The sequence below is a fragment of the Amblyomma maculatum genome, chromosome 1 (assembly GCF_055883805.1).
Source record: "Amblyomma maculatum isolate TAMU_Amacu chromosome 1, ASM5588380v1, whole genome shotgun sequence".
Taxonomy (NCBI): Eukaryota; Metazoa; Arthropoda; class Arachnida; order Ixodida; family Ixodidae; genus Amblyomma; species Amblyomma maculatum.
Genome location: NC_139344.1, coordinates 112,326,505 through 112,349,210, shown reverse-complemented (window position 1 = coordinate 112,349,210; position 22,706 = coordinate 112,326,505). Strand labels below are relative to the sequence as shown.

At 45.2% G+C, this 22,706-nt stretch overlaps 1 protein-coding gene across 1 annotated transcript in view; it reads right to left on the bottom strand.

The window, feature by feature from the left end:
- Positions 1-8,831: 8,831 nt before the first annotated feature.
- Positions 8,832-22,706, bottom strand: part of LOC146203507 (procollagen galactosyltransferase 2-like) — a 262,190-nt gene continuing 248,315 nt past the window's right edge. Inside the window, exon 10 of the mRNA XM_084588817.1 lies at positions 8,832-8,854. Within this exon, the coding sequence (XP_084444943.1) occupies positions 8,851-8,854 (4 nt within the window). The 3' untranslated portion in view covers positions 8,832-8,850. The remainder of the gene's footprint in view (positions 8,855-22,706) is intronic.

Below are 22,706 nucleotides of genomic sequence, written 5' to 3'. Positions count from 1 at the left end.
ATCTCCAACGTACGCCAGGATAGGTTCGTTAGGAAGTTGGTCTTGACTGAAGGAGGGCCTGGGCTCTTTCCTTTCGGACGATGCTTGAAAAGGCAGTCAAAAACGCTTCCTTGAAAATGTCCCAATCCTTCATAGCTGCCTCATGATTTTCGAACCAAACTCGGGCATGTCCTTGAAGAACAAAGTAGACCTGCCTGAGTTTCGCAGCGTCGTTCCAGCCGTTGAATTCTGCCACACGGTCGAAAAGGTCCATCCAGTCTCCAGCATCTTCATCCGGTCGTCCATGGAAGCAGGGGGGCTCACGGGGTTGGACGAAAACAACCGGTGCTGTAGGTTGGACCATTGTCAGCGTCGATGCCTTCCGAGATCGAATGGGGTCAGGCAGCAGACCGTGTTCGGGTTGTAGGCCTTGAAGTCGGCGGCTGGCTCGGTGACCTGTAGGCTGGTCTTCCAGGGCGACAGGAACACGGCTTGGGTCTTCGCTTGAAGGATCAAAGGCAGCACCTCCACCAGATGTCACGTAGTAGTGACGAGGTCGACGACACAAATGGAGGGGGCGATGATTGCACTAAAGAAACTCTTTATTTGGGCTGACTTGCGCCCGCAAAAGATCTAAGCAACTCGGCGGCGGCGATAGCAACAAACGTGCTCGTCGATCATCGAACAAAGAATGCCCGTCATACTCGTCAACGCTCAATTTAAAGGCTACACAGAACAATCTAGATAACGTCGCAAACAGCTACCAGTACGGGCTGGAGCATTGTGGAAAGACACCCGAGTGGCCGGAACTTTCGAGACAGATATCGGTGCATCTTGCGCTACAACGAAACTGATAAAGGTGTGACTCGCGACATCGAGCATTAACAAAGATTACGGAATTGATACGCGGTCCAGAATCAGAGTGATAGGCATGTATGCCGGCGGCTGTTAAAAAACAACAAATACAGTTTTGAAGGTTTCGCGGCAATATACTCTGTCTCAGAATAGCGCGCGTGTGTGTGTGTAAGGGGGGGGGGGGGCACTATTCATGGACTCAATTTTCAAAAACGCGTGTAATGATGCTGCATTCTTCATTTACGTCGTTCTTTAACATTTCTGCTCCTGAAACTGTAGTATGCACAGCTGCTGTCAAAAGTGAGGGAAGGCTACTCATCGAAAAGATCTAATTTATTTAAATCTGAAGCCTAGTAATAGAGGTTTATTGGTGCACTGGATAATTCGCTGAATGACAATTATTCTGCACGCATCTATTCAGAAGTGCATAGAGTGAGGGCGATTAGATTAATCTTTTTCCGTAATAATGCCTTCCATTTACTTTCGACACTAGCTGTACTTCTGTATTTGATGTGCTTGCATCTATTATGTGATCTGCAGTATGAAATAAATAAATGAACTTTCCTGGACACAAAGCGGCTAAATGACCATGGTCGCAAATTCACGACGACATTAAGCTTGAAATAGCGAAAAAAAAAAGATGTTGCTGCAGGTGGCAGAATATCTCTGCATACAAACGGGCGACAACGCGTTATCCCGACTACTTGCTCGCAAAATATCGTTTACTGAGTTCGCTATATGGCACAAAGAAAAAAAAAACATGGACCATGAAAGACGGAAAATTCACCTAAATAAAAAAATCTCAGCTAGGTAGAGCGCACTCTAGGAAGGATCTGCTATTTCGTTTCGTACACAGCTGCGTACGTCACATGTAAAATGGCTCATGAAAAGTGCATCCGTTCTTCTGCGAACAAGAGCGCGTAGCGGTCGTTTCTCTTCTCTTTTTTCCTTTTTCATGTCCTTCAAGAACAAGAAATGATCCCATTCTGAATAAGCCATAACCTGCCTTCAGTAAGCAGATCTCGTTGCAAGGCCCAATGTGCTAGCCCAATTAGAAGGAGTACCGTTGTATACGTACGCTCTGTCCTCACCCGAATCGCTGGTGCAGATATAAACGAACAGTGGAATAAAAAGAGGCAAAGAAAACCTCAACACATTGCAGACTAAGGTTGCAGCAAATCATATAAAATGTACACAAGAGATTTATCAGGCACGCTGCATACTGGATGCCGCAGTTCGGTAATGAAAGAACATAGCCAAAACAGACATAGAATTATATATCGCGCTTTACTACAGACCTTAGCACCGGGGTATGCGTCCTTGTCTTATTTCTCTCCTTTTATTACAGCCTTAGCTGTTTATCCATCCTATCATTACCCTAGATTGATGCCGTAGGTCACACGCAGAAAGATATATCTCTCTCCCCCTCTCTATCTCCGTCTCCACTCACCCCTTTTATGGAAACTGCGATCCCTTGTAATGTAGGTTTCAGAAATACGTGTAAGACAACATGATAGATAAAATATACCCCTCTGCTGGAGCTAATTAGCTGTTTAAGTATATATTTACACTCATTGACAGCGTAGGCCGTCAACAGGGAGACGAGGCCAGGTCCCTTATCGAAAACTTTAACTGTTCCCTCTAACATAAACATGTAATTTCTGCGTGACGTGAAGCAAGAACTATATGAACCAATGGACAGGGCCAAACGTAAACATGCAATTTCTGCGTAACGTGAAGCAAGAAATATATAAACCACTGGACAGGGCCAAACGTAAACATGCAATTTCTGCGTGACGTGAAGCAAGAACTATATGAAACAATCGACAGGGCTAAACGTAAACATGCAATTTATGCGGAACGTGAAGCAAGAACTATATGAACTAATGGACAGGTCCAAACGTAAACATGCAATTTCTGCGTGACGTGAAGGAAGACCTATATGAACCATTGCACAGGGCCAAACGTAAGCAGGCAACTTCTCCGTGATGTGATGTAAGAACTACACGAACCAATGGACAGGGCCAAGCATAAAAAGGCAATTTCTCCGTGACGTGAAGCAAGAACTATATGAACCAATGGACAGGGCCAAACGTAAACATGCAATTTCTGCGTGACGTGAAGGAAGACCTATATGAACCATTGCACAGGGCCAAACGTAAACATGCAATTTCTGCGTGACGTGAAGCAAGAACTATATTAACCAATGGACAGGGCCAAATGTAAACATGCAATTTCTGCGTGACGTGAAGCAAGAAATATATGAAACAATCGACAGGGCCAAACGTAAACATGCAATTTCTGCGTGACGTGAAGCAAGAAATATATGAACCAATCGACAGGGCCAAACGTAAACATGCAATTTCTGCGTGACGTGAAGCAAGAAATATATGAACCAATGGAAAGGGCCAAACGTAAACATGCAATTTCTGCGTGACGTGAAGCAAGAACTATATTAACCAATGGACAGGGCCAAACGTAAACATGCAATTTCTGCGGAACGTGAAGCAAGAACTATATGAACTAATGGACAGGTCCAAACGTAAACATGCAATTTCTGCGTGACGTGAAGCAAGAAATATATGAACCAATGGACAGGGCGAAACGTAAACATGCAATTTCTGCGTGACGTGAAGCAAGAAATATATGAACCAATGGACAGGGCGAAACGTGAACATGCAATTACTGCGTGACGTGAAGAAAGACCTATATGAACCATTGCACAGGGCCAAACGTAAACATGCAATTTCTGCGTGACGTGAAGCAAGAACTATATTAACCAATGGACAGGACCAAACGTAAACATGCAATTTCTGCGTGACGTGAAGCAAGAAATATATGAAACAATGGACAGGGCCAAACGTAAACATGCAATTTCTGCGTGACGTAAAGGAAGACCTATATGAACCATTGCACAGGGCCAAATGTAAGCAGGCAACTTCTCCGTGACGTGAAGAACTACACAAACCAATGGACAGGGCCAAGCATAAAAAGGCAATTTCTCCGTGACGTGAAGCAAGAACTATATTAACCAATGGACAGGGCCAAACGTAAACATGCAATTTCTGCGGAACGTGAAGCAAGAACTATATGAACTAATGGACAGGTCTAAACGTAAACATGCAATTTCTGCGTGACGTGAAGGAAGACCTCTATGAACCATTGCACAGGGCCAAACGTAAACATGCAATTTCTGCGTGACGTGAAGGAAGACCTCTATGAACCATTGCACAGGGCCAAACGTAAACATGCAATTTCTGCGTGACGTGAAGGAAGCCCTATATGAACCATTGCACAGGGCCAAGCATAAAAAGGCAATTTCTCCGTGACGTGAAGTAAGAACTACACGAACCAATGGACAGGGCCAAGCATAAAAAGGCAATTTCTCCGTGACGTGAAGCAAGAAATATATGAACCAATGGACAGGGCCAAACGTAAACATGCAATTTCTGCGTGACGTAAAGGAAGACCTATATGAACCATTGCACAGGGCCAAACGTAAACATGCAATTTCTGCGTGACGTGAAGCAAGAACTATATTAACCAATGGACAGGGCCAAACGTAAACATGCAATTTCTGCGTGACGTGAAGCAAGAAATATATGAAACAATCGACAGGGCCAAACGTAAACATGCAATTTCTGCGTGACGTGAAGCAAGAAATATATGAACCAATGGACAGGGCGAAACGTAAACATGCAATTTCTGCGTGACGTGAAGCACGAACTACATGAACCAATGGAAAGGGCCAAACGTAAACATGCAATTTCTGCGTGACGTGAAGCAAGAACTATATGAAACAATCGACAGGGCCAAAGGTAAACATGCAATTTCTGCGGAACGTGAAGCAAGAACTATATGAACTAATGGACAGGTCCAAACGTAAACATGCAATTTCTGCGTGACGTGAAGGAAGACCTCTATGAACCATTGCACAGGGCCAAACGTAAACATGCAATTTCTGCGTGACGCGAAGGAAGCCCTATATGAACCATTGTACAGGGCCAAACGTAAGCAGGCAACTTCTCCGTGACGTGAAGTAAGAACTACACGAACCAATGGACAGGGCCAAGCATAAAAAGGCAATTTCTCCGTGACGTGAAGCAAGAAATATACGAACCAATGGACAGGGCCAAACGTAAACATGCAATTTCTGCGTGACGTGAAGGAAGACCTATATGAACCATTGCACAGGGCCAAACGTAAACACGCAATTTCTGCGTGACGTGAAGCAAGAAATATATGAACCAATGGACAGGGCGAAACGTAAACAAGCAATTTCTGCGTGACGTGAAGCAAGAACTACATGAACCGATGGAAAGGGCCAAACGTAAACATGCAATTTCTGCGTGACGTGAAGCAAGAACTATATGAAACAATCGACAGGGCCAAACGTAAACATGCAATTTCTGCGTGACGTGAAGCAAGAAATATATGAAACAATCGACACGGCCAAACGTAAACATGCAATTTCTGCGTGACGTGAAGCAAGAAATATATGAACCAATGGACAGGGCCAAACGTAAACATGCAATTTCTGCGTGACGTAAAGGAAGACCTATATGAACCATTGCACAGGGCCAAATGTAAGCAGGCAACTTCTCCGTGACGTGAAGAACTACACAAACCAATGGACAGGGCCAAGCATAAAAAGGCAATTTCTCCGTGACGTGAAGCAAGAACTATATTAACCAATGGACAGGGCCAAACGTAAACATGCAATTTCTGCGTGACGTGAAGCAAGAAATATATGAAACAATCGACAGGGCCAAACGTAAACATGCAATTTCTGCGTGACGTGAAGCAAGAAATATATGAACCAATGGACAGGGCGAAACGTAAACATGCAATTTCTGCGTGACGTGAAGCAAGAACTACATGAACCGATGGAAAGGGCCAAACGTAAACATGCAATTTCTGCGTGACGTGAAGCAAGAACTATATGAAACAATCGACAGGGCCAAACGTAAACATGCAATTTCTGCGGAACGTGAAGCAAGAACTATATGAACTAATGGACAGGTCCAAACATAAACATGCAATTTCTGCGTGACGTGAAGGAAGACCTCTATGAACCATTGCACAGGGCCAAACGTAAACATGCAATTTCTGCGTGACGCGAAGGAAGCCCTATATGAACCATTGTACAGGGCCAAACGTAAGCAGGCAACTTCTCCGTGACGTGAAGTAAGAACTACACGAACCAATGGACAGGGCCAAGCATAAAAAGGCAATTTCTCCGTGACGTGAAGCAAGAAATATATGAACCAATGGACAGGGCCAAACGTAAACATGCAATTTCTGCGTGACGTGAAGGAAGACCTATATGAACCATTGCACAGGGCCAAACGTAAACATGCAATTTCTGCGTGACGTGAAGCAAGAAATATATGAACCAATGGACAGGGCGAAACGTAAACATGCAATTTCTGCGTGACGTGAAGCAAGAACTACATGAACCAATGGAAAGGGCCAAACGTAGACATGCAATTTCTGCGTGACGTGAAGCAAGAACTATATGAAACAATCGACAGGGCCAAACGTAAACATGCATTTCTGCGGAACGTGAAGCAAGAACTATATGAACTAATGGACAGGTCCAAACGTAAACATGCAATTTCTGCGTGACGTGAAGGAAGACCTATATGAACCATTGCACAGGGCCAAACGTAAGCAGGCAATTTCTCCGTGACGTGAAGTAACTACATGAACCAATGGACAGGGCCAAGCATAAAAAGGCAATTTCTCCATGACGTGAAGCAAGAACTATATGAACCAATGGGACAGGGTCAAACGTAAACAGACAATTTCTCCGTGACGTGAACCAAGAAATATAAGAACCAAGGGACAGGGCCAAGCATAAAAAGGCAATTTCTCCGTGACGCGAAGCAAGAACTATATTAACCAATGGACAGGGCCAAACGTAAACATGCAATATCTGCCTTTCGTGAAGCAAGAACTATATTAACCAATGGACTGGACCAAACGGTAGCATGCAATTTCTGCGTGACATAAAACAAGAACTATATGAACCAATGGAAAGGGCCAAACGTAAACATGAAATTTCTGCGGAACCTGAAGCAAGAACTATATGAACTAATGGACAGGTCCAAACGTAAACATGCAATTTCTGCGTGACGTGAAGGAAGCCCTATATGAACCGTTGCACAGGGCCAAACGTAAGCAGGCAATTTCTCCGTGACGTGAAGTAAGAACTACATGAACCAATGGACAGGGCCAAGCATAAAAAGGCAATTTCTCCGTGACGTGAAGCAAGAACTATATGAACCAATGGACAGGGTCAAACGTAAACAGACAATTTCTCCGTGACGTGAACCAAGAAATATAAGAACCAAGGGACAGGGCCAGGCATAAAAAGTCAATTTCTCCGTGACGCGAAGCAAGAACTATATTAACCAATGGACAGGGCCAAGCGTAAACATGCAATATCTCCCTTTCGTGAAGCAAGAACTATATTAACCAATGAACCGGACCAAACGGTAGCATGCAATTTCTGCGTGACGTAAAACAATAACTATATGAACCAATAGAAAGGGCTAAACGTAAACATGCAATTTCTGCGTGGCGTGAAACAAGAACTATATGAACCAATGGAAAGGTCCAAACGTAAACATGCAACTTCTTCGTGACGTAAAAGAAGAAGTATATGAACCAATGAAAAGGGCCAGACGTAAACATGCAATTTCTGCGTGGCGTGAAACAAGAACTATATGAACCAGTGGAAAGGGCCAAACGTAAACATGCAATTTATGCCTGACGTAAAAGAAGAAGTATATGAACCAATGGAAAGGGCCAAACGTAAACATGCAATTTCTGCGTGGCGTGAAACAAGAACTATATGAACCAATGTAAAGGGCCAAACGTGAACGTGCAATTTCTGCGTGACGTAAAACAAGAACTATATGAACCAATGGAAAGGGTCAAACGTAACATGCAATTTCGGCCTGAAGTGAAACAAGAACTATATGAACCAGTGAACAGCGTCAAACGTAAACAGCCAATTCCTCCGTCACTTGAAACAAGAACTTTGTGATTACAATATAACAGTTCCCGAAATGTCGAAGTTAGAAGCTGTGCTTCATGCACTAAACGGAGCTTTCAGCGCAGCACAGCGTTAACATGGCGCCAATCTTTAGAGCTGCACCAGACTATGTACTGCAGCTTACTCAAAATTCATACCGGTTCGATGCGCTTAATACCTCCAGAATCTTTAAATGCAAATGTACTTTTCTATTCAGGCAGAGTGCAAATAAAACAGATTCCACCACTTGGCAAACGTCGAAGGTATATATAATGCCCGAAACGTAGTTCTCCAATAAGTTTCCGAGTGGAAGCGGAGCCCAGATAGCGTTAGCCGTATACGTTGCTCGAAGCCCTTTTTTCTTGCATGACCTTGTGCATAAATCCGCTCGCGCTAGGGTGAATTTCAAATGAGCTGCGCAAACATCAAATCCACAAAAGGCTTCTACTCATCCCAGCTCCGGACAGCGATAGTCACCGAGTACCATGAGCGATTCGAGACGGCATGCATAAATATAAATCAGCGTTTAGCAGAGGATTTCCATTCACAATCGTAACTCGGCACCGCAGACGACTCCTCCGCTTCGTCGATTCCCAGAAACAGCACAAGTGGATTGTTTTTGCCGCACATTTTCAACCGCGCTACGCTTCCTGGATCTCGTATATTCGCTTTAAAGCGCAACGTGAGACCCTGGAAACATACGGGAGGGCAGCGTGGCCAATACCACGTCCAACAGTCTCGTCGGCTCTGTCACATTCCGGCGCTGGCCACTTAGCCGTTGGCGTCACTAATTGCGAAAGTGGCAGTGGAAGCGCAGAATGGCTTCTCGAAGTACCTCTTTTTTTTTTTTCGTTGAAGAAATCTGTGAGCCCTTTTTGGAGTAGACACCCGAAATTAAGCCTACTAAGAGGGCGCCGGAACTTACATTAGCCTTGCGACTGCTAGGCCAACTTCATACGGACTTGTAGACGAACTTACCTGAAAAAGAGAAACGAAAAGCACTGTTAGGAATACAAAAACATTGCCAATAACGTTTTTTTCTTCTCTTAAACATAAAGCAAAAGAGCATAGAGGAAAAACGACGTCTAGAAACCAGAAAAATTGGTGGCTTCTGTTTCTTCCACCAAGTTCCAGAGATGTTAAAACAGAAGGTTGGGCGAGCACTTCCCAGAAACAGAAAATACAAAGCGAAGAAGGAGATGTTCACCTGGAAGCATTGTCCCCTTTGTTACTCCCTTGTCACGCTGCCAGAAAATGCCTAGACGAAATGTACAGCCGCCCAAATATTTAACTGTGATTCTGAGCGTTACAGAGAAGATAGCCTGCGGGAAGTCCAAGTATAAGCAAGGACTCGGTAAGCCCCTGCTTAATCTTGACCTTCCGGCTAGTTTTACCTGACAATACGCAGGAGCACGGAAAAAGCGACCATCGTGCACGCCAGTTAAATATTCGGCCGGCTGTAACCCTGTAAAAGGACGTACTAAATGTATACTCCGACGTACGTGGCGCGCGGGCGAACTCCGGTGGTAGTCGACCACGCCATGGTGCAGAAAAGTATGAAATGGTAAGGGGCACAGCTCTCTGCTCCTGCAATCGTGCGACATTAAGTTGGCAATCACAGTCCGCGGCGACTTTGTCGCCTTCCTGAGCGGCTGCATAATTATGGCCTTGTCGGCAGAGGCGAGCAGTCTTCTTTTGTGGGGTATAACTCGCAAAGCGATCGCTTTACGCAGGACGCTTCCGGTCTCTGCTTTGCCCAGGCCATGTTGCTCGGCTTAAGCAGCTCTGCCGGTGGCGGCATTGAAAGAAGCGTACGCGGCCACGAAACGAGGCAGGCCTAACAAGAATGCAGAAGCAGCAGCGCATTTGAGTGCTCGTTGAGCATGTATACATCCGCCTGCAAAAGAGGGGAAACGCAAGCCTTTCACTGCAACGAAGCACAGTGAAAGAATTGATTTCAAATGCCCGAACGCGTTTCGAACCGCTGCCGCTTCGACACCGACGTAGGCCGTCCTCTACATGCGTGTGTGTGTGGGATCGTGGCGTCATACTTGAAGGCGGCGCGGAAGCAATTGTTCCACGCAGCATCCCCCTCACCCTGGACCGCAGCTCTTATCCTGGAAAAGCCCTCACTCAGAGGCCCCTGACAGCTGAGAGATAATAATGAAGTGTACGGTGCCATGTCTCTGCCTTTTTCACGGTGTTATTACAAATTACAAACAAAAATTAGCTGTGGTTTAGCTCTGGCTAGCCCTAGTTGAATTGCGAAAGCAACGGCGACGTTTTGCCTGCTACATTATTCCCCTATCCCGCCCTATCAGTGTAAGGTGCTACATTATTGGGGACACTTAAGCGCATCCTTTAAGGGTATGACGCGAGAGCGTAAGCTACCAGCCCACATATAAAGTCGCGCTTCAACTAAGCCGTATTGACGTGCCTGTGTGTCGTAAGGGTAACGAGAATGCAAACGGTTCTGGCAGGCTCATCCTGATATCACCCTCCCATACGAAAGTAGCGACCCGAGTTGGCAGCTCCTGCCCGTGGCATATGGGTAACGTGAATTCAAATGTCATGGCAGGCTGATGTTTTTATGAGGGTACCGTAGCTACGCCTCTTCACGGCGTAGCTGCGGCCACCCGAGGTCTTGAAAACACACCGCAGTGTAGCTTTCGCTAAAAAAAAAATTCGTCATACCTCAAATGCACAGGTTGATGGTTTGGTTTGGTTTGTGGGGTTTAACGTCCCAAAGCGACTCGGGCTATGAGAGACGCACGAAGCCAACGAAAAGAAGCCCATTGGTCGTCTGACAATTGTTTTTTTTTTTCTTTACGGAAATAAAGTTTTCACCACCACCGTATGGAGGACTCCGGAAATCTTGACCAACTGTGGTTATTTAACCTCCACAGACATCGCACAGAACACGGGTGTCTTGCTTTTCGTCTCCATCGAAAAGCAACCGCCGCGGCCGAGATTCGATCCCGCATCCTTGGGCACAGCACTCGGGCGTCCTATGCACTGCACCACCACGGCGGGGCTAAATGCAGAGCTTGAATCATACCTCAACGAACACTGAGTAGAAAAGAGAAAGAATTTTTATAACTCATTTGGGCAGCATTTATTCAGATTCGGATTGAGATTTATTTTTCAACAACACTTGTTTGCCGAGGAGGCGACAAAAAGGCCAGCAAAAGCTGCCTGACGAAGCGTCCGCCCTCTTTACACTCTCTCTCTGAGCAGTAGGCAAATTTATCCAAAGAAAGAAAATACATACAACATACAATACATACATTACATATATAACACAGTACATGAAGACCTAAAAAAAGTACATATTCACATAACTTAGAGAAAAAAAAATGCTGCAAAAGTTAGCTTCGTGAGTTAACATGGTTACAAGACGTCGCACATAACAATACAATATCGGTACCACTGAAGATAACAGAAGGCATGAAAAGTTTAACCAAGCAAGCCAAAAATAAGGTTTAGTTTTCTAGATTAAAAACTTTCGAATCGATTTGTACACAAGGAATGAGTCATTGCTATGTCACAGAAAAGACTTGGGTTAACTTTTTGCTAACTGCTCTCACAGAACCATTGACCTGAATGGTTTCTATAACACCAGGGTATTTACTTAGAAGATCAGCTATTTGATAATTTAGCGTTTGTGTGGTATAGGTCGTGCGCATCGGTTCTTTTTTACAGGTCATATGTCGAAGGTTATGGTCGTGGTCTCTAAAGAAGAAAGTTTGAAAGAACACAGCCGAATTCATTTTCATTTGATTGTATACTTTTCAATGCTATTCTTTTGTTCATGATATTCGTGATAGTTAATACCTGACGTTTCTCGAAAAGTGGGGCTGAGAGAGCTCTGTATGGAGGGCTTTCTATTAATCGCAGGACTCTTTTCTGTAGTATAAGCAAGTTTTCCATATTTGCATTTATTGTCGTTCCCCACACAAGAATAAAATACTGTTGACTATACACAAAGGTATAATGCATTGTTTTTTTAATCACATCTTTAACAAGCTCCTTACCTAGAAAATAACTCCGATTGATCTGGAAATATCTTTTCGTACTTTTTCAAATTGCAAAAATCCAGCTCAAATTTTCTTAAAAAATAACCCCAAGCAATTTGCGAGAGGTTACTCGTTCTAGGTGTTCCCCATGAAATTATGTAATAGGTTCTATACTGACAGCTTTATTTTTGGGACAAAAAATACTGCACTTTATTTTATTTATGTTTAAGTCTAATTGATTAATAGTAAGCCATAGTGACAGTTTGCTTAGCCAGCTGTTTGCCTCTCAAGCATTTCTAGTCTGTTCCCGAAAAAATACGTGTTTATCATCTGCGTGCAAGAAAATATCGGGCGTCACGTCATTAATATATAATATAAAATAAGAACAGTAAGGGCCCAGACCCTTGTGGGACCCCGTATTTTATTGCTCCTAGACCTGACTTTGCTTGGTTAATCTGCACGTATTGCTGTTGACTGTCTAGGTATTAAGGTAAATGCGATCCCTCTGATTCCATAGTTGTACAACTTTTGTAACAATATATTGTGTTTGATGGAATCATCAAACACTTTCTTGAAGTTATGGAAAAGTCCTATTGTGTTACATTTTCGTTCCAAGTTGTTTATTATTTTGTCTTTATTATTAATTACCGCCTTTCCAGTAGATGTGTCTCTCTGAGCGCCCCCCCCCCCCCCCCCATATTGTTCTTCCGCAATAACACTTTCTTGTTTACAAAAATTTCATAAGTGACTGTAGATAACCCCATGATTTTTGAAAATATTGCCAAGACCAATATTGGTTGGCAATTATTTAGTTCGTTCTCATCTCCCCCTTTAAAAATTACAGACACGTTCGCAATTTTAAGCTCGTGAGGAAACACCCCAGTAGAAGAGATTAAATTACATATGTGAGAAAGTGGACTACTGATATTTGGTGCTACTAATATTATAGATTGAACCCTGAGATCATCGATTCCAGAGAATTTATTATTATTTAGGTGTCCCATAATGGTACAAATTTCTTCTGGGGTGATGGGTACAAGGAAAATCAAGTATCGAAGTTTTGATTTCATGCATGTTTTATAATCACTATATAGTCGATGCTGGGATTGGGACCCCCGTGATCGTTAAGTTTGCTTGCTAGCAGGCACCCTGTGTAGGACACAACTTCAACTGTCAATTCAGTAAGGTCCCTTCTCTCACATTCAGACATCAAATTATTTACGGTGGTTCAAACTTTTCTGGGATTGTTGTAAATCTCAGCAAACTTATTCTCGTTATACATGGCTCGCGCCCGTTTAATATAAGAATTAAGTTTCTTTCTGAATTTAGCGTTTGTATGCCAGTCCTGCGCGAAGACTTAAAGAGCGGAGAACTTGCCTCATTAAGTTTCGTTCGATGCCCGGATGTTAGCTTTCGGTTTTGGCTCGATGTCCCCTCACGGTCGCTGATAAGAGCAGCTAAAAGCATTGCATGCTTAAAATGCACTGCGAAGAACTGTATTCTATCAAGCTAGCGTTAAGGCTTCCACTCAACCCAAAAGCCGTTGTCTGTCAATTATTCCGACTTCGAAAGAAAATAAATTCGGCCAAGACAGTTTCGATGCCGCAGTAGCGAGAATAGACCAACCTAGCTGACCTCTCCTGCAGAGCACTAGGCCATAGCCGAAGGCGAATACGTCACATGTTTGGCTGCCACTCTCTCGCGCTGTGTATATCGCATGCCGTCGTCGCACAGCCGCGGCCAGTCAGAAAGCGGCGTGTCGCAGAGATGTGGAGATCAGAGGCGGCGCGAGGTCACAGGTGGTAAACAAAAAGAAAGAGAACGCCGCCTTCGAGCCGAGGTCACGAGAGTTGCTTGAGCTAGAGAGACGACCGAACAGAGGGAGTCTCCGAAACGACGGGGATACAACGAGAATATCCTCCACGACAAATGAAACGCGTGAAAAATGCCCCACGCATATGGAAGTACAAGCTACGAAAGCGAGGGATGTCTATAGCGCATATACTTCGCATTCGGCCAGCTAAGCTAAATCCGCCGCAAACTAAGATGACATCCGCAAATTGAGAAGACGTGAGCAATATCTGGCACGTTTGTGACATGCGCATATTTTGCTGCGTGCAATTGTTCTCGTTCACCATTCAGGAATTCGTCAGTTACCATGCTCCAAGTTAACCATCGTCATGAAAACACAAGCGGAGGTCTGTCAACGCAACACCTTTGATGGCTTTTCACCTCTGTTACGACCCCGCAAGCTACACGAACGCTGACTCAAGCTTCCGAACGCATCTAGTACGCCTCATCACCGCAGCACGATCCGTCAGCCACTGAATATCGTAATTCAAAGAAGCAAGAGGAACAGAAAAATATCCAGTTATTCGCTGAGTCAACCGTCCGCTTCTAGACTGCTGCCCTGACATCTCCGTCCAAGGCACGTAAGTGCGGATTCTGCGCGTATACTGGCGGCATTTCGAAAGCAACACAATAGTCTGCACCGGAAATTTCTTGCCCGTGATAACTCGGAAGCTCTTCATCGCGCATTCAGGCGTTGGCCCGTCTGCGGAGAGTGCAGTCTTTGTCATGGTAATCCCATCGCCGACGCCACAACAAATAAACATTCCGCGCAAATGCATGAAGAAACCCCTCTGCGCCCACTGCCTACAGCCGGCTCCCTTGCACGAAAAAAAAAACCAAACAGGCACGAAAAAAAAAAAAAAAAAGCCCTATAAACTTTCAAGGAACGTTATCAGCTTCCCCAAGAGCAGGAAACGCGACTTGATAACGCACTCAGCGACTGTTTTCTTCCGTTCTCGGCGAACGCAATGCCTCTCTTCCTAACTGGTGCGCCGTCACCGGCGAGGCACCGCAAAAGAACGGCAAAGGCAAACCAGGAGCGAGCACAGAAAAAAAACCAACGTCCAAAGTGTCGCATATATTAACAGCGAAAACGTTAGCCAGCCAGAGCAGGTAAGAGAAACTGCAGAAAAACCGAATCATCTAGCCATGATGGCCTTTACCAAGGAAGGGTCCCTTGCAATAGCAATTAGGATGCAAAGAAGTATTGTTTTCGCTATAGAGTTTCTTACAATAACGAAAGCTGGCAGCCTCGTACTTCATCCACCATGGACGACTACGGCATGCCAGTAAAACAAGGCTTCGAATGTAGCTGGTTCACTGTTCCACGGATTGCAGTTTTTTTTTTTTTTTTCGGTTCTTTAGTTTTGTTTTCACCGATGTTTTGCGCGCCTCGGCGTCGTGTGAATAACCGCCAACGCACGAAGTTCGCACTAGATCCGAAGCATCCAAAGGCTGCAATGACTGACTGAAACGAGTATAATCACCGTAAGGAATGTGCAATTACCGTAACTGTATTTCTGTGTGTCAATGCACAGACGTAATCTACTTTCGCTGTGAAGAGCGTCGATCATTTCACATGAAGTCGCGTACAAGCTTATACCCGCCTTAGTTGTGTTTCTGGCTGTACCATCGAAAGACGGAAATCTTTTGTTTCCCTCTGGTGTGCCCTTTAGTGACCTGACTTTATATTGTTTACGCCGTAATGATGGCTCTTGGGTAAACTTATCTGATTTCCGAAAACAGTGCACATGTTCTGCATACCGATCGACACAGCAAACGAAAAATTAAAATAACGCCTTTGCCAGGCCTCAATTTTTTTTTCTTATTGCGTATGTGCAGATACACGTCGATTCAGTAAAGAACGGATTTATGAGCTGCTCTTGATGATAAACGGAATTTCACGGTCTTGGAATCTGCGTGGTACATTTCCGAAAAGCTGGGTTATGCGGCGTCAACTCGCAATAGCAGACGAAACCAATGAAACGTTTCTACTTTTTACAGTACCAAAACGGACGCTGCAAAAGTGTACTATCTTATTATATATATATATATATATATATATATATTCGTGAGCTCTGCTGTGTAGGGCCACCCAAGGTAGACAGGTCACGGCAGAGAGTTCTGACAAAATGTGATTCACTGGAGAAGGTAATGGCAATCCACTCCAGTATTTCCTGCCAAGAAAACCCTATGGTCAGTCACAATAGCATTAATGATATGGCGCCGGAAGATAAGCCCCCCCCCCCCCCCCCCCCGTTGGAAGGCGTCCCACATGTTACTGGAGATGAACAAAGGGCTCCAGGACGAATAAAGCAGCTGGGCTGAAGCCAAAAGGACGCTCAGTTGTGGATGTGTCGGGAAGCGACCGGAAAGTCCGATGTTGCAAGGAGATATATCACATAGCAACATGGAATGTAAGATCTATGACGCAAGGTAAACTGGATATCGTCAAGCGAGAAATGGACAGATTGAACATTGATATCTTGGGTATCAGCGAGCTCAAGTGGACCGGAATGGGAGAATTTAACTCCGGCGACCATTATACCTTTTAATGTGGGCACGAATCCAACAGAAGGAATGGGGTCGCTCTCATAGTAAAGAAGAATGGGCAAAACAGTGCTAGGGTACAACCCCAAAAACGACCGAACGATTTCACTTCGGATTCAAGGTCACCCTTTCAACATAACAGTTATCCAAGTCTATGCGCCAACCACTAATGCCGAAGAAGCTGACGTTGAGAGATTTTATGAGGACCTGCAACGCCTTTTAGACCGCACTCCATCATCAGACGTCGTTTTTCTCATAGGAGACTGGAATGCTAAGGTCGGGAGTGAAGAAATATCCGGAATTACAGGCAAGTTCGGTCTTGGTGAGCCAAATGAAGCTGGGCAGAGGCTAGTAGAGTTTTGTCAAGAAAACAACCTGACAATAGCGAATACTCATTTTCAACAGCACAAGAGGCGCCTGTACACATGGACTTCACCGGAAGATCTGTACAAGAATCAGATCGATTATACTCTTTGCCGGCAGAGATGGAGAAGCGCTATACAAGCAGTAAAAACAAGGCCTGGGGCCGATTGTGCCACCGATCATCAGCTTCTTGTTGCCAAAATTAAGCTTCGACTGAGGAAAACGCAGAAAACTAGAAGGCCTTTCAGGTATGATCTGGATCAAATTTCATCAGAATATGCAGTGGAAGTGAGGAATCGATTTCAAGAATTAGATCTAGAAGACAGAGAGCCTGAAGAGATAGGACTGATGTTCGTGATATAATACAAGAAGTTGCTACTAAGGTAGTTCCAAAGCAAAAGAAATGTAGGAACGCAAACTGGTTATCTGAAGAGGCTTTGCAAATAGCTAAGGAAAGGAAGATGGCAAAAGTTATGGGGGAAAAAGAAAGATACAAGGTTCTCAATGCGGATTTTCAGAAAATAGCAAGGAGAGATAAGAATGCCTTTTTGAACATATAGTGCCAAGCAGTTGAGGACAACAACCAATTAAGGAACACAAGAGCTCTGTATAAAACAATCAAAGATATCAAAGGAAGCTTCTGTGCTAAGCTAGGCGTGAAAAAAGGACAAACGAGGCAAGGACCTCACTGAAGCCCACAGAGATAAAGAAAAGGTGGCAGGAATACACAGAAGAGCTGTACAAGAAGGACCCGGATGTGCAAACCCAAAATAAGACGGTTGTGATTACTGATCTCGAGCCGGGTATCCTGAAGAGTGAAGTTGAATGGGCCTTAGCCAGCCTTGCTAAGAACAAAGCGAGCGGAATTGATGGTATTCCAGCTGAATTGCTTCAAAACCTCAACCATGACGACGCTGTTAACATTCTGCATACATTATGTCAGAAGATTTGGACAACCCTGCAGTGGCCACAGGATTGGAGGAGGTCAGTTTACATCCCCATTCCAAAGAAAGGCAGTGCCAAAGATTGTTCCAACTACCGCACGATCGCGCTTATTTTGTATGCTAGCAAGGTGATGTTAAAAATCCTCCAAGGTAGGCTGCAGCAGTATGTGGATCGGGAGCTTCCGGACGTGCAAGCTGGGTTTCGCAAGGGCAGAGGAACTAGAGACCAAATTGCCAACCTTCGCTGAATCATAGAAAAAGCAAGAGAGTTCCAGAAACCCATCTACTTCTGCTTTATTGATTATGCGAAAGCGTTTGACTGCGTAGATCACAGCAGATTGTGGCAAGCTCTCCAAGAGATAGGAGTTCCAATTCACCTCATCTGTCTCCTCAGGAACCTGTATGAAGGGCAAGATGCCACAGTCAGAACTGGGCATGGTCTTATTGATTAGTTTCCGATTGAGAAAGGAGTGAGGCAAGGCTACATACTGTCGCCCTCTATATGCAGAGTGCATCATGAGGAAGGCCGGTCTAGACGAGTCTTCAGCTGGTGTGAAGATTGCTGGAAAGCGTATCAACAACCTTGGATATGCGGATGATACCACTTTAATGGCAGAAAGTGAAGTGGAACTCAAGAGACTTCTGATGCGCGTACAAGAAGAGAGTGAGAAGTTTGGGCTTAAACTGAACATTAAAAAGACAAAGATCATGGCGTCTTGCCCTATTACGTCCTGGAGCATCAAGGGACAAGAAGTGGAAGCTGTGACAGATTTTCTCTTCTTGGACTCCAAGATTACCCCGGAAGGAGACTGCAGCCATGAAACTAGGAGACGCCTGCTTCTGGGAAAGAGAGCCATGGTTAGCCTTGACCGCCTAGTAAAGAGCAGAGACATTAGTCTGCCAACCAAGATACGTATAACTCGTGTTATGGTCTTTCCAGTTGTGATGTATGGATGCGAGAGTTGGACTGTGAAGAAGGCTGACCGCCGAAGAATTGACGCATTTGAATTGTGGTGCTGGCGGAGACTCTTGAGAGTTCCTTGGACTGCCAGAAGATCAAATCAGTCGATATTGTCGATCATAAACCCTGACTGCTCATTGGAAGGTCAAATTCTAAAGTTAAAGCTCAGCTACTTTGGTCATCTGATGAGAAGAGAGGAGTCGCTGAAGAATGATTTTTTGTTGGGAAAGGTTGAGGGTCGCCGGAAAAGGGGTAGGCAGCGAACGCGATGGTTAGTTGGCATCCTCGAGGCACTGCAGATGAAGTTATGTTAGGAAGATAGTGAGAAACTGGAAAGCGTGGCGTGACATGGTCCATAGGGTCACGAAGAGTCGGACACGACTGAACGACTGAACTGATACATATTGTGATGTAGTACTTAGCCGACGACGAAGTGGAGAGTGCAGGAGCGAGGCAGGAGAAGACGATGAAGGCAGAATAAAGTAGGACGTTCGCTATATATGTATATATAAAGCAGACAACTGAAGGTGAAATGAGGGGCTCAAGGTAAACGTAGAGGATATTTTAGGTGTGCGTGTGCGTGCGTGCGTGCGTGCGCGCGCGCGCGCGCGCGCGCGTGTGTGTGTGTGTGTGTGTGTGTGTGTGTGTGTGTGTGTGTGTGTGTGTGTGTGTGTGTGTGTGTGTGTGTGTGTGTGTGTGTGTGTGTGTGTGTGTGTGTGTGTGTGTGTGTGTGTGTGTGTGTGTGTGTGTGTGTGTGTGTGTGTGTGTGTGTGTGTGTGTGTGTGTGTGTGTGTGTGTGTGTGTGTGTGTGTGTGTGTGTGTGTGTGTGTGTGTGTGTGTGTGTGTGTGTGTGTGTGTGTGTGTGTGTGTGTGTGTGTGTGTGTGTGTGTGTGTGTGTGTGTGTGTGTGTGTGTGTGTGTGTGTGTGTGTGTGTGTGTGTGTGTGTGTGTGTGTGTGTGTGTGTGTGTGTGTGTGTGTGTGTGTGTGTGTGTGTGTGTGTGTGTGTGTGTGTGTGTGTGTGTGTGTGTGTGTGTGTGTGTGTGTGTGTGTGTGTGTGTGTGTGTGTGTGTGTGTGTGTGTGTGTGTGTGTGTGTGTGTGTGTGTGTGTGTGTGTGTGTGTGTGTGTGTGTGTGTGTGTGTGTGTGTGTGTGTGTGTGTGTGTGTGTGTGTGTGTGTGTGTGTGTGTGTGTGTGTGTGTGTGTGTGTGTGTGTGTGTGTGTGTGTGTGTGTGTGTGTGTGTGTGTGTGTGTGTGTGTGTGTGTGTGTGTGTGTGTGTGTGTGTGTGTGTGTGTGTGTGTGTGTGTGTGTGTGTGTGTGTGTGTGTGTGTGTGTGTGTGTGTGAAGGAAGGAAGGAAGGAAGGAAGGAAGGAAGCCAACAGTCGGCGAGGCCAAGAAAAGCATTGGGTATTGTACTTTGTCTTTTTTTTTAATTTTTACTTCGGTAATCACATAAATGAGCACTTTAATCTGTTTAGAGGAAAGATAATTAAACACAAAGTAGAAGGAAAAACAACGTACCGACGGTGGGAACCGAACCCACGACCTCCGAATATCGAGCTACATCGGCCGCGATCCCACCTGCTGCTTTCTTGGGTATTAATGTTGTCTGTATACGAACCTTGAGAGTGTTCACCAGCGCCACCCTCAGCCATAGCGGTGGACGTGGAACGTCCCGTGTTAACGCCAGCGTCACGTAGAACATGATCAAGAGCAGGGGCGAAAGCTGTGCTTGAACCCTCTTACGCTACCTATGGCTTCAAGACTGCCAGAACTGAGACCCCATTAAGCTACAAGCAGATAAATGAAGGGGAGATGAGGGTGCTCGTTATAATACATGAAGGTAAGAATCCAACAGTTGGCGAGGCCAAGGAAAGCATTGGGGATTGTACTTTATGTCTTTTTTTTTTTTTTACTTCGGTAGTCACATAAGGCTGAGCGCCGAAGAATTGACGCATTTGAGTTGTGGTGCTGGCGAAGACTCTTGAGAGTTCCTTGGACTGCCAGAAGATCAAATCAGTCGATATTGTCGACCACAAACCCTCACTGCTCATTGTCAAATTCTAAAGTTAAACCTCAGCTACTCTGGTCATCTGGTGAGAAGAGAGGAATCGCTGGAGAAAGATTTGATGTAGGGAAAGGTTGATGGTCACCGGAGAAGGGGTAGGCAGCGAACGCGATGGTTAGATGGCATCCTCGAAGCGCTGCAGATGAAGTTATGTGATGTTAGGAAGATAGTGAGAGACCGGAACGCGTGGCGTGATATGGTCAATAGGGTCGCGAAGTGTCGGGCACGACTGAACGACTGAACTGAACTGAATCACGTAAATGAGTAATGTAACCTGTATAGGGGAAAGATAATTAAACACAAAGTAGAAGTAAAAACCACGTGCCGATGGTGGGAACCGAACCCACGACCTCCAAATATCGCGTCCGGTGCTCTTCCAACTGAGCTACATCGGCCGCTATCCCACCTGCTACTTTCTGGGGTATTAATGTTGCCTGTATACGGACCTTGAGAGTGTTCACCAGCGGCACCCTCAACCATAGCGGTGGACGTGGAACGTCCTGTGTTACCGTCAGCATCACGTAGAACGTGAGCAAGAGCGGGGGCGAAAGCTGTGCTAGAACCCTCTTACGCTACCTATGGCTTCAATACTGCCAGAACCGAGACCCCCGTAGGCTACAAGCAGATAAATGAAGGGGAAGTGAGGGTGCTCGTTATAATACATGAAGGAAAGAAGCCAACACACGGCGAGGCCAAGGAAAGCATTGGGGATTGTACTTCATGTCTTTTTTTTTTTAATCTTTACTTCCGTAATCACATAAATCACGATGTGATAACACATAAATCACGATGTTAGCACGATGTGTTTCCAAAGATGCTAAGGAAGTAGTATAGCCAAACAGAGCCATGATATTAAGGCGGTGTCAAGGACCCAATTCCCACGAATTTCTCTCCCCCGCGCCCCTCCCCAGTAATCCAATCATTAGGCGAATAATTAGGCGAAGGGAACGCTTTTATACCATCGAACCCCCAGTGGTTACCCTGTGGCACTGCAATGAACCGAAGTCCGCAACTTCCGTATGCGAGGATGTTCAAACCACAAGGTCACCGCTGCGGTATATTCTCACGTTCGCTATTCAACGCGAATCCAGAACCAGATTTGGTTGCTGCTTCGCCCGATCTCCTAAATCTAGGGGCCGTACAACGGCGCTAAATGAATCCAAGCGCTTCGTCTTCACATTGGTTCACGTTGTCATTGAGCGCAGTCTAGATTCAGACCATAGTCTGGACAACAGGTACAAAAGTAAGCGTTGAAATGCGAATGGAAAAAAAGACCAAAACATTAAAAATGCAGGAAACAAGGCGAGAACTAGGGGGCAACATGCAGAAATGTAACATAAAATCGTAATGCTGAAGACTCGTGTGGAATTCTGTTCCCTCTCCGAAAAGCAGCAGTCAGCGCCGTTGCCGGGCACCATCCTTTCTTACGTGTTCACCTAAGCAAAGAAGCAAAGCACCGCCCATCTGCAAAACAATTCTTTATGTAGCTCACATAGATGATTTTTGCGCGCGCCAAAGGGAGAGTCCGCTAGTGCGATGACTCTGCAACCTGAAATCGCATGACTTCATTAAACGAAACGCATTAGCTTCTTACTTCCGATATAGTGTTTCTCCTTTCTTCTTTTTGCACCGCACGCGCAAGGAGCAAAGACATTTAACGAAATATTTTCAAAGCATCATAAGAATGCAAACAATCCTTGGCCTGCGGCATCGTAAATACAAACGCTCTGCCCGCGCTTTCTCCATCTGTGGAGCCTCGCGTCGTATTTCGAAGGATCGATTCCCTCCCAAAATCGATTTCTTTTTTTCTTCCACCCCGTCATGTCCCGCGCCGAACATGGAACGCTCAAGACGCCTCGTGTATCGTGCAAGATACGCATGCGCAGTGCCTACCGGCAACGTCATGCACTGACCACTGCCGGTGATACCAGCACGTGCCGGCATCGATCAGCCACTATAAAAGCGAACACCTTCTATCAATAAACGTTCATTCTGTTCTGGCATGTCCTGACTGATACATGGTGTCAGAAGTGGGCCGGCTGTTGGCCTTTCGAACAGTGTCTTGAAGGAAGCAGGGAAC